General features: G+C 40.5%; 1 protein-coding gene across 1 annotated transcript; it reads right to left on the bottom strand.

Moving 5' to 3' along the window:
- Window positions 1–8,019: 8,019 nt before the first annotated feature.
- Window positions 8,020–10,058, bottom strand: PROK1 (prokineticin 1). Its single transcript, XM_053454330.1, has 3 exons — window positions 9,925–10,058; window positions 9,180–9,305; window positions 8,020–8,434 (listed from the first exon to the last, which is right to left on the bottom strand). The coding sequence occupies exons 1-3, from the start codon at window positions 9,994–9,996 to the stop codon at window positions 8,312–8,314; spliced, it is 321 nt and encodes a 106-aa protein (XP_053310305.1). The 5' UTR covers window positions 9,997–10,058; the 3' UTR covers window positions 8,020–8,311.
- Window positions 10,059–13,522: the final 3,464 nt, after the last annotated feature.

Genomic DNA, 13,522 nt, shown 5'->3' with positions numbered 1-13,522 from the left:
AACACTGAAGCCGCGCCCACCGCTGTCCGTGCCCTCTGACCCGGAAGGAGACAAGAACTGAAGAAGAGGAGCGAAGAGGAGGAAAAGAATCTGAAAGAAGAAAGGAAAGGTAGGAAAGCATTAAGTGAGAGTGGATTGGTGTATATGTGTGTGTGGATTGGTGTATATGTGTGTGTGGATTGGTGTATATGTGTGTGTGGATTGGTGTATATGTGTGTGTGGATTGGTGTATATGTGTGTGGATTGGTGTATATGTGTGTGGATTGGTATATGTGTGTGGATTAGTGTATATGTGTGTGGGTTTGTGTATACGTGTGGATTGGTGTATATGTGTGTGGATTGGTATACGTGTGGATTGGTAGGTGTGTTGATTGGTAAGTGTGTGAGAGTGATGGGTGTTATGCTGTACCATTTCCAATGTCTTTTTCATGATCTAATTATGCTCTAAAAGTACATCATAACTCCCATCACTCTCAATTTTTTCCCAATATAAGACATACCCCGAAAGTAAGACATAGTGGGGCTTTTAGGGATAAAAAGAAAGTAAGACACTGTCTTACTTTCGGGGAAACACGGTATGGTTTGCTATATTAAGTCCACTGATGTCCGTATTTTCCCGGAGGGCGCAGGCCAGAGGCTCCATTGTCAAGATAAATAATAATGGGGATAGGGGGCCATGTACCATTTGTTATATGTAAGATGTCAGATAGAATACCGTTAACTTTGATCTGGGCTGAAGGGTTGGACTATAAAGCTCTAATTTGATTAAGGAAATTTCCCTTTAATCCAATTGATTCCAAGGTTTGGAACAGAAAGGGCCAGGCCACTCTATCGAATGCCTTTTCGGCGTCCATTGATACTAGGGCAAGAGGGAGTTTGTGTTCATTAGCATACGTAATTAAATATAAGACCCTGATGTGTTATCCCTGGCCTCCCTCCCAGGAACGAAACCGACCTGGTCCCTGTGGATCAGAGACGGGACAAACAGTTGAAAACGTAAGGTCATTACCTTTGCTAGCAACCTAAGGTTGGTGTTGATTAATGAAATGGGGCGGTAGTTTGAGCAGCACTCTGCATCTTTTCCTGGCTTAGGGATGACTACGATATGCGCTAGATTGGTATGAGGGTCAGGAATTTGACCCTCAGCGAACAGGTTGAAAAGTTTTGTTAAATGTCTACCCAACACAGGGAAGAAGCAGCTGTTGTAACCACTAGAGAGGCCATCCGGACCCGGGCTCTTACCCTTAGGGGTTAGTTTTAGCGCAGTGGCAACTTCTTTGTACGTTATCGGGGAATTTTATGCTTCTAAAGCATCCGCGTCTAGCCGCCGAGGCAGGTGTTTACATAAATACGATTGTATAGAACATATGATGAAGTGCGGCTGTGAGTAATAGGCGTGAAAGCATTCAGCAATCTCGTTGGATTCATGTTTAAGCGACCCATTAGGAGTCCTAATTTTAGGTATAAATGAGGTAGTCCTTTGGGCTCTAAGAGCTCTAGCTAACAATTTACCCGGCTTATCACCAAATTCATAAAACAGTTTTTTCGTCAACAGGAAGGATCGTCTGATCCTGCTGTCCAGACGGGTGGCCAGTTGCTCTCTAAGGGCCTGCAATTGTGGCAGAATATCAGAGGCCAGCGTGGCTTTATGGGACTGCTCTAGGGACTGCATTATGTCGGCTAGTCTTATCTTCTTGAGGGTGGCTCCTAATTTTATGAGGTGCACATACCTCACCTTCCTAATAACGGCTTTATGCGCCTCCCAGACTGTAGGAAAGGGGAGGTCATCAGAAATGTTGTCTGTAAAATATTTTTTGAGGTGTTCCGATAAGTCTGCCAAATGAGTAGGGTTGTCGAGTAGGTTTTCATTAAGTCGCCAGCTCCATGGTTTATGTAGAGGCTGCGATAATTTAAGGGAAAAATGGATAGGGGCGTGATCAGTGAACGAACGGATACCTATGCGAGTGCAGCTGCAATAAGTGGTGATGCAATAAGAAAAACATGTCTATCCGGGTGTACCTGGTATGGGCCGCAGAGTAGTATGTGTAGTCCCTTACGTGTTGCGATCGCCAAACATCAACCAGTTGATTAGCATGAAGAGCCCTTTTAACTTTTTTAATGTGTTTAAATGGGATATGAGAGGATTGCGAAGAAGAATCTCTGAAGGGATCCAGTGTCATATTAAAGTCTCCACCAAAAATGAAGAGACCCTCCTGAAAGTCACCGAACTTAGATAACATGTTACACAATAATAGGTGTTGGCTGCGATTTGGGGCATAAACATTCCCGAGTGTAACGTTATAGTTGCCCAGAAACTCTTTAAGAAAGATGGCTCGCCCTCTGAGTCTCTCCAGATATCCAACAGCTGGAAGGGAAGTAGCTTATGGTTTACAATTGCCACTCCCTTGGTTTTGGAGTCAGGTGAGCTGGAAAAGACCAATGGAGTAATTTAGACCTTTGCTGGGGTTTATTTAAACCTCTCACATTGAGATAGGTGAAGTTAATGATGTCGGGTATCTATAGGAGATCCAGAGAGAGCAGATCGGGCTGGTAGAGCGATAGCAGTGTAATAACTAAAAAAGAACAATACTGTATGAAAACTGGAAGAACAAAACCAAAAACAAAAAGAGTCCAGAGTATGCACAGGAAGTACAACTGTAGACCCTGGATGCCGAGGCGTCGGGTAATGAGCCCAGCGACCTAGCATTAGGTCAAACACCTGTAAACCACTCCGACAAGGAAGGGAAACAGGACGGCTCTGGGGAACATGGAAGTGGATGAAAACTGACACGGCAAACAGGAAAGCCGCGACGTGAACGAACAACAAGAATGATGCCCACGGGGGGGCCAGCATGGGCTATAGTGGGCCTTGACTGTTGTGCGGAGGAGGGGTAGGCTTTTTTGGCGGGAATTTCGGGGGTGGAGTTAGGGGAAGATTATATAAGTGCCTGCTTTCCCGGGCTCAGGAACCATTTTTGTGGTTAGCTTACCTGGTTGCGTGTCCCACCCTCCCTCCCTTTTTCTTTTGTTTGTAGGTTTGTGTCGTTTGTCACAGCCTGTGGGGCGGCAGCTTGCCAGGTATCCAGGGGGTTAATGTGGTGGTAAGTGAATGGTTGGTAACATCTGGTGGTAGGTTCTTGGCTGTCAGTGCTGGGAACCTCAGGTCTGGGTGGGGGCATCTCGGTATGTCCCTTCCTTAAGTGGTATTTGGTTATGCTACCTGGATTACTTGGCAAGCTTGAGTGTTTATTGTAAATATTTACATGTTGGTGTTTGAGTCATTGTCCTTGTTAACGCACCTATGTTTATTGTTTCAGGTTTTGGCGTGACAATGACTCTAATAAATAAAATTGGCTGTGGCCTTTTCTTATCCATATTCTATGGTGTGGTGTCATTATTGGGGTTTTAAGGGGGGAGTAAGCCTAGCCCGGAAGATCGAAGCTACAACAGTCATCATATAGAGCCAATGGGCACACCCGACCCTAACACAGCCTAACATACACAAAATGTGAGTTCGCAAGTGAAAAAGGGGGGAGGCATCCTCCACTCATTGATAAGTAACGTAAAGGTCGGGCAGCTCCTGCATAATAGAGCGTGAAAATAAAGCAAAAAGGTTACATAATGCCGAAAGTAAAATAGAAGGGAACGAGGGCGTGGCCTTGACAAATATGTAGTGTAGGGTGCAATGTCGCCTTAACATATGTGTACCATCAGGGGGCTGAAGGCAAGCTAACATATAAGCGCACATAAAGTAAGACAGGTAGCAAAACCTGGTCGTATCACAGACGTGGTGTGCGCCCAGGGAGGGAGAAGCTACCCAAGAGGGGGCAGTAAGCGAAAGGGGATTAACCCCTGCATCGCCAACGAAACAATGCAAATGGTAAAACAATAATGCCCTCGTCCAGTGCCCACAAGTAAGATACCGTGTTCTGTCTGGGGAAGGTCCTGACAGGGTACACGTAGTCAAAGGGTTCCATACGTCTGAGGCGATGGTGTGACGAAAACTCAGGAGAACCGCAAGATGTTGAGCAGGAAAACCGGGAGTGCTATCCACGTGACAGCAGTGGCTTCACAGGAGCACGTGGATCCCAGGAATGGACACGGGAGGAGCGTGGGGTGCAGGAACCAAAACCGGAGAGAAAAAAATGCCGAACTGGAACGGCAGACATCCTCCCTAAGCTGGAGCATTGTCCTGTCTTCTTTGGCGCTTCTGTCGCCGAGGTCTAGGGGACTTTTCCTTGGAGGGGTCCGAGAGACTCGCTGGTGGCTGAAAGGTAAATTCCCAATCAGGTAACTCGCACTGAGGGAGACCTAAGGCTTCCGTGAAGCTGTGTACGTCCTCTGGTTGTCTAATGACATAGGTGCTGGTGTCTTTGTGTACAATCAAGGCAAATGGGAAGCCCCATTGGTAGGGTATGTTCGCCGCTCGCAGAGCCCTGGTAATGGGTTGAAGCATGGCCGGTTCTGTAACGTGGCGGGTGACAGATCCTGGAACACCGTAATGGTATGGGAGTCCCACGTGAAGGTGGCCCGGTTCCGGAAGGCCCGCACAATGTCCTCCTTTAGCGGGAAGTCCCGCAGGCAACACACCACATCTCGTGGAGGGAAGGAACCCGACGTTCTCTGTCTCAGGGCTCTATGAACCTTATCAAAAACAATTGCCGTCCCTTCATCTCTGTTCAGGATCATATTAAAGATTGTTTGGAGAGTCACAGGTAAATCCGTGTGCGTGAAATATTCGGGTAAGCCACGAACCCTGAGATTATTCCTGCGGCTCCTATTATCAAGGTCCTCGAGTTTACGAGACAGGTTTCGAATCATGGTGGACTGATCTGTCAGATAAGATGTGAGGGAGTCAACTGTTTTACAAACTCAGGGCTGTTTGTCTTCAAGCGCTGCCACGCGCTCACCAATATGGCCTATGTCTGCTTGGATAGTGGTAAGGGTAGAACAAATCCCCAGAGTTGCGCGATCCACAATATCAGTAATGTCTGCTTTCGTTGGTAATAAGTTGATTTTCTCTCTCCAGGAACGATCCGCCAAGTCAGGGGTGAATGCTTCGGTCCTTGGAACATCCTCAGCCGCCTCAATGACCGGGATAGCAGGGGAAGATGGTGGCCTAGCAAAGGAATCCCGTGAATCCTGGTCGGATGGAGCGCACGGAGGTGAGTGAACCCTTTCCCTTTGAACCTGAAGGCTTCGGGGTTGCTGGAGCCTTCTTTGTGCTTGCCTATGATGAGTGTGGAAGCGTTTTTGAAGGTGTACCGGAGCTCAGGACTTAAGCGTCCATCTTGGTTGCTGGGTAGCTACGCCCCCCCCCCGTCAAGGATGATTTTGAAACCTGCAAGTAAAAGCCACTTTTCTATAATGTCAAATAAACGTTGCAATGAAATAATTATTAGTTATTCTTTTGGAGCTCATAAAAGCTTTGAAAGAATTGCTGATAATGACAGCTTTTTAGAAAAAAAATTGCATGGTCGATTTGGTTGGAGTATCAATGTCCACCTACCTCTTTTTGGTTTGAGGCCTACCTTCTTTCATATCATAGATATTTGCCTTAAAAGTTCTACTATTTTGTATTTTAGTTACATCTTGCCTCTAATCTGGTGCCTTGAGGTGGTAAGTGAGCTAATGTGCTTTGGCCAAAACACAGTACTTAAATTTTAGATATATTCAAAATATAGTTTGCAGGCAAGTTAACGTGTCTTTCAGTAGTCTAAAATTTTAAATAAAACGTAACTGCTATTAACATATAATGTATAATCCCCAAATCTAAAATGATATACCAGTATTTCCAGTATTTGCAGGTTTGGATTTGAGGTGTGGTAATTTGTTCTTCTTTGTTTGTAAATATGTTTAAATTTTATAATATTGCTGTCACCCAGTAAATTGAAGGCAAATATAATGCGTCGGTATTTTAGCATCAGAAAGCAAATGTCCATATTTAGGGTGAAATGGCATTTCTCCTCTTTTTGGTACTAAGTTGATATGAGCTAATTGCATGTATGGGTGGAATTTACCGCCTTGTAAAGTATTTATACCTGGGAACTTCCCAGGGTGGGCTACTCAGAGCCCTTTCCCTTAAGGTATACAATGGCTTCATGAAGGGGGACAGGGCTTGTCCTCAGTGGGTGGGGATTGAGAGAAGTGAGAAGTAGGTGGGTAGTGTGTGCAGCCAACCATCGCTCCCCTGCCTAGAGTAAGAAGAAAGAGACCTGGAGAAACAGAGCTTTGCCCAGAGACTCCAAGTTAAACCAAGAGAGTTCCCATGTATGAAAATATAGATCAAAAAGGGGTCAGTAATGGTGGTAATTATTATTATTATTATTATCTTATTTTATATCTTATTATTTTATGATCTTATTATTTAATTTATATAGCGCCAACAGTTTACGCAGCACTTAATACAATACATATATTCAAGGGATATGACAAGACAAGAATTCACAGACTAAGACAAACGATACATTAGGTGGAGAGAGCCTTGCTTGCAAGCTTATAATCTTGAGGAATTTAATTTGAGAGCTTGGGCTACCACTAAATCTAATAGCGGAGAACTGAGTTTACCTCTTTCTCTTTGCTGAGTGGTCAGAGTTGATTTCTTTATTAGGCTGCTTTATAGCACTGAGACACTGATTTTTGAACTGTGATTGAAGTTCTGCCAGACTGGCTTAAAGTAACTTTGCCTTTGTGTGGGTTTGAGTTAGCATGTGTGTAGGGCAGGCAGGGGATTGGGAGCCACTTGGATGTACTTGCCCCATCTGCCAATGGGTGAAAATCCTCCCCTAAATTGCTTGAAGCACCTCAAGCTAATAAATTATACTAATACCCGGTTCCTATATGTGTGCAGAATGCCTTAAAATGTATGCTTAATTACACATACCTCACCTTCCTTCTCCACACTCCCCCCTTCTAGCACTGCCAGATTCAATAAAAGAAGAGGGTTCACTAATGGAAAAAGTATAAAAAAAAGTGGAAGATTGACAGTGAAAACATACAAACAAACCTAATTTAATACATTTGAGGCTTTACAACAAAAGAGGTGTGAAGAGCTAGACCAAAGAGGGAGGGGGGCTTATAACTTGAATTAGTATATTCATAAATTAGATTTATATGTCTCACACATATATTTTCACTTAGGCCATCCTATGTGTGCCCATTAATGCTAGTTTTCCCTAATCTTTTGTGTTCTCTGTTGAATAGATAAATGATCAATTGGGGTAAACATGAACATAGTTGATGTAGCAATATAAGGTAACCCAAAATTATTTGAGTATTGTTAATCTCAGCTTAAATATCAAAAATATTTTCATTAATTATAATTGAATTGCTCTTTTTAATTTGAATGCTATGTATAACCATGAGAAGCAGAGATGCTCTCATATATACACATATCAGAGAATGTGGCCCATTTGTCCCATAAGCTCTGGATTTGATAGCTTGAATGAGTGCCTCCTAGGTAGCCCCTTTGTTATAAGAATGATCGAGTGGTATTGTGCTTTATCTTCTTCCTGTCTGATTTTGACCATTTTTGGTCAATTTCCTCATCTGCTTGCAGCTACCCCATCATTATTAGACTAACACCACCTCAACCTAGTTCCTACCTCCTTCCCCTCTTGTAGCTTTTCTACAACATTGCAAGCCATCTGTTAACACCATCTAAAGAGAGGCCCTTACAAGATAGAAAATATATTAAAGTTAATTGGAGTACTATGCAAGATCTGAGTGCAAGTTGGTTTCATATTTGTATACTTATGCATGTTTTCTTTTATATGTTCCAAATATGTATTTTTGGGACAGTTTCTTTTTGAAATTCACATTCCTTTTCCCTGATCCCCTCCACCTCTGGCCTCCTACCTCCACAACTACGCCCCTTTTTAATGTAAAAACTTTCTCTTATTCTTTCTCCTCTTGAAGCTTTCCTAACCATCACAAGCCCTCTGCTAGCCATCATCTGAAGCCTGAAGGGTTATTTTGCTCAACATATTAGTAGATAATTGTGTTCACATTTTGGTATAAATCAAGCTTTAATGTATGTAAAACAATGTGAATGTATGATTTTTATGTAGTAACATCAGATGTAAACTGAAAAAGTTGCAAATTGAAAATGCAGTACATTTGTCTCTCTTCAGTTCATTTTGTTATACAAAAAAACAAGCATCTTAAACATTTATTTCTCAGAGTTTTAAAGTCTATATTACAAGTGCATAAAGATAGCATCCTGCCTAAACACAAAAACAATCCAGAAATTCAAATCCTTTAGAAGGATGCAGGTGAGTGAACATGATATTTGAAGGAGACAAACCACAGTTCAATGGAAATCCATGTTCTTGAAATCTACTGAACATCGATATTTGCCATCTGCAAATCTGGCACATACAAGGCTGGGCATACAGGGGCATGTGTGATGAAGACGCTTCCCATAGAAAGGAACCTTCAGAGGGAAAAAGAAAATTATACTGTGAAAACATGAACTGCAGAACATGGTAAAATTTCTTGAAAATAGCATATTGAAAAATGATAAATGGTTTATGACCAAATGCAATACATTATCATCTTCCCTACTGTCTTTTTTATACAATATGTATATGTCACTTATAGGGAGGAAATACACATTTACACATATATAACACCCATTTTCCACCTTTTGACATGGTGGTTCATGTTACTTAAATATCTCAAACCCACTGTGCACACAGTTTTTCTATGTAACGTGCTTTTTTTTTTTTTTTATAGATGGTAAATTAGCCTTTTCAGGATGGATAAGTACGGGGGGGGCGGGTTAAATACTGTTTACTTAGGAAAAGTAATTGGGCAGTCATTTTTTACTTAAAACCACAAAACATGGTTTGATGTACAGGTCAAGCCCCTTGACCTGTACACATGCTTACACAGAAGACCTGCTGTTGGCTGTAAATGAAAAATGACTTATTTTTGCATTTATCGTTTCTTTCCTACAGCTGTGTAAGTAGATCTGTTGAGATGTAAAAATCCACACACAACATATGTATATAATATACGATGAACACTGATAACCATATAACTGTACATCCTTTAGTATTTTCCTTATTGTTTATTTCCTTTGCCCAGGGTGTAAAGACACAGAGGAATACATGTTCTCAAAAGTACACACAATCTCCAAATCTCCATAAGTGATGTTAATTATTTCTGGAAGATACCTTGTGGCTGAATGGATGGCATTCATCTCCTTCTAGCCCCATTGGGGTGCACATTCTGAGACCACGTAGCCACAAACTGATTGCACAGCAGGTACCAAAGCTACACTGCAGGTCCCTCTCGCATGCCTAATGAGATTCAGGAACACATCATTATAATGTAACACTAACAACAATGAATAGAATAATACATAGAGGATGATTTATGATAGGTTAATGAAGGTTAACCCTTTTCCAATAAGGAAAATTCTGAAAACTTTGATTGTATTTAAAGCTGTCAATCAGTTTTATGAGATATAATTATCCCAGTCATGCTTAATTTAAGTTCTTACTGTGAAGATGTTGAACATCTTTAGTAAAGCTACCAGTGAATAACCTATGTCTTTAGGTACAACAGAGGTTATATTTGTTCTTATGTGAAATTCTTAGTGCTTATACAGAACATACTAAAAAAATAAATTCTAACTTGCTTAAACAGCCATTGAAGTCATTAATTAAACGTTGCAGCTTAGAAAATTGTTTAAATTATTATTTCATTATCTCACTCACAGTAAACAAACACATAATGTCATTGAGTCATTCAATTTGTTGTGAGTCAATAACTGATTACAATAAACAAATACAGTATATACTGTAAATTACCAAAGTTACTATACATATTTTTAAATTCTACACGGCATGTACATTTAAGAATTCATACATTACACAAACACAACTGTTGAAAAGACAGTTTTCAAAAATCACTTACCCCAGTTATAACTGCACACTTTGAAAATGTTACCAACAACAGCAAAATAAATCCTTGAGTTATTATTTTCATGGCAAATTATGGCAAAAAAAATATCCTTGGGTGGATAGAGTGGATCAGTCTCTGGTACCTTGTAGTGATAACACTTATTTGAGTCTCAATGCACTATGACAGCATTATCCTCCAAGCTCTGTATATAAGGGAGAAGCTCTTTCAGTTTTCCGCCCTTATGTGATGCTCCTCTGAATCTATAATGACCTTTAGGAAAATAAGGAATTCTCTGGCATGCCAATTCTGCTCACATTAGCTAGACAGCAGATTTTAGAAACACTCTACATAAAGATATCTGTAATGATTTCAGATTTCTTTTTAAATCACTGTACATTTGGTGTTCTATAAGTACTTCTTTTACGTGACCTGGGAAATCTTGTGGTATTTATGTTACAGAGTGTCCAATACAGGTATATATCTGAATAGTTACAATTTATTATAATTATTGTCTCAGTAGAATGTCGAGAGCCAAAACCAAATTAAAGGGGGTCAAGTAAAAAGCAGCTGTTAAGGAACTTAGTTGAGTGTAAATAATTATATCAAGAAACTTGGAGGTGAGCGGAAGAAGAGACATGGGATGTTAGCTGGGCAGATCAGTCGGAAACAAGGAGGGCTTTTTTTTAAGAATAAGTTATGGTAGCATGCTTGAAGGACAGATCCAGTAGAGCGGGAAAGGTTGAAGATATGAGCTATAGTAGAGACAGTGGCTGAGTAAGGTGACTAGGGATCGGATCAAGGGGACATTTGGTTGGACAAGAGGAAAGAAGAAGAGCATGAACCTCGTCTTCCGTGACAAGAGAAAATTGGTTTAATGTAGAATAGGAAAAATCAATGTATAGGAGGGTGTGGAGTCAGAGGCAATCAAGGACCGAGCAGAAATTTCACAAATTGTTTCAAATTTTATTATTGAAATAACTTATTTTCCAAAAATCCCTGTTGACAATGTGTAATAATATTGTTCCCGGAAACAAAGTCCTGACTATAGATGTTAGGCTTACCTGTTAAGGCTATGAACAGGACCCTTCTCGAACAACGGTACCACATTTGCTATTCTCCAATCCAATGGCACATTTCTTGTCAAAATGTAATCAATTAAATTAAAAATAAAGGTTTGTAGATTACTTAGCTAAGTTTCCTTTAAGTACATGAGGGTGCATGCTATCTGGTCCAGGAGCTTTATTGACCCTCAGAGTATTTAACTTTTTCAGGATTTTATGATGTTTGTGCTACAGCACCAGAGCAGTTTTTGTGTTTCTGCTATTCAGCTGGAATTTCCTGCTTACTCATTTAGTGTACTCCCACAAATAATAATTGTCTATCTAAACCATTATTTAGTATGAAAAAAAGCTAAAAATGATGGATTTTCCCCACCTTTAGTTTCACCTACAAAAACTACATAAAGCCGGTGCAAATGGAAAAAAAAACAAACAAAAGTTACTTAGGTATTTGGCCTGATTTTGGAAACACCTAATATGCCTGGTATTTAGATTTATTTTGTGAGTTACAGGGCTCAACATGAGCCCTAAACTAGATTTTTAAACAATGTGGTATATTGATAGTTGGGCCGCAATAGCGGCCAGAAAAAGCCAAACTGCTGAACACAAGTATAGATTTTTTGAAAATTTACATCCCAAATTATTTTACTAAGGGCATTTAAACATGTTTTTTAATCAGTTTTTTTTTGACAATTTGTTTAAAACATTGCAGTCATTTTTTTTTTTTTTTACAAACACATAATACAAAAACCACTGATTTTCAGTCCCTAGGTACATGCAATTACTGAAACAACTTATGATTTGTATTCGGCGATACCCTCTGAATGCAGCAATAGTCAACATGGGTAGGGCATGTTTTTACTTTAAGGGTTCGAAATTGGAACATGCACATTACAGTTTTCATACTTGGAATTTTGACAGATTACTTTACTTGGCCCATGTCTCATTTGAGACACAGTAGAGATCCAACATTTTCAATTTTATTCCATAAAACTATATATTCCTAAGCACACCCCTTGAAGATTTAGATACTGCCTATTGCAACCACAACTCTAACGGGAACACAGAATTTTGAGGTTCTTGTTCTACCATTTCACATACTGGGCACCTTTTGAGATCTATGCTTCACATTGGGCTGCCTGGAACAAAGAAAGAAAACACAAAAAATAATTTCTCGTGTACACGTACATACCATGCTATGACAGCATTACACAGTCACGAGAGACCCCTAAATCATGAGATGGCACACCTTATGCTCTTGGGGGTAAAAATATCCCTAAGCATCAAAATAACCCCATAAACGATGTGTGTCCTGAAAGCACATCACCTAAGGATTTCAAATAGGGTAACCACATTTTATTTCTGCCATTCAGGGACAAACTATGAAGCGGGTGACATTACACACACACTGTGACATCCACATAAAAGGTATTTTATAGTAATTATTAGGAAGCCTTGGGAAACATGTTGATTTTAGATTTATTAATAAATGTATATTAAAAAATACATACAATATCACCAGCAGTTTCAGACAATTAACCTCTCTATTACCAGACATGACACACACAGTCACAAAAACAGACAATCACAGTCACATACAGTACACATGCAGACAGCTGGTGCAGGCTGTAGCTTAAACTGGTATGAAGGACGGATTCAGCATATCAGGAGAGGCTTCTGAACTCTCTGACTGGCTGAGATCTTCTTTACTTAGAATTTTCATTAAGGCTGCCCGGGACCTGGAACTTAACAAAAAAAATCTTCCACTTAAAGTGGGGGGGAAAAGTGCGGCCTATATTCGGGCAAATACGGTATTTTGTTTAACTGGGATTCTCCAACACACTATATACCGTATTTGATCGATTATAAGACGACCCTGATTATAAGACGACCCCCAAATCTGAATATTAATTTAGGAAAAAAAGAAAAAGCCTGAATATAAGACGACCCTATAGGAAAAAAGTTTTACCAGTAAATGTTAATTCATGTAAACTATTTTTTTTAATAAAAGCTATGATTGAGAAAAATATTTTGGTTTTATTTCCTTCTATTTTCCAACCTGGACCCCCCAGTTATGCACATCTGCCCCAGAAATGCCTTATACCCCCTATATGCCACCGTGCCCCATGATATGCCTTTTAACCCTATATGCCATTGTGCCCCATGATATGCCTTTTGACCCCCTATGTGCCACTCTGCCTCCAGAAATGCCTTATACCCCTATATGTCACTCTGGCATTAAGGGGGTTAAAAGGCCTATTATGGGGCAGAGTGGCATATAGGGAGGTTTAAGGCATTTCTGGAGGCAGAGTGGCATTAAGGGGGTTAAAAGGCATTTCATAGAACACTCTGCCTCCAGAAATGCCTTATGCCCCCCATTCAACACTCCAAACTGTCAGAGAGACTTCCCCGCATCGGGGAAAAAACCTTGTCTTATAATCGAGCAAATACGGTATATTTCACACGTATATATATATATATATTCTTTTCCCTATCATGCCTATGGAGACTGGTCTTTGGTGGGCTTGTTTAATCCTGTTAACCAGAAGATA

Source organism: Spea bombifrons, chromosome 2, assembly GCF_027358695.1.
Source record: "Spea bombifrons isolate aSpeBom1 chromosome 2, aSpeBom1.2.pri, whole genome shotgun sequence".
NCBI lineage: Eukaryota > Metazoa > Chordata > Amphibia > Anura > Pelobatidae > Spea > Spea bombifrons.
The sequence above is the reverse complement of the archived record's forward strand: the minus strand, read 5'-3'. Positions and strand labels throughout refer to the sequence as shown.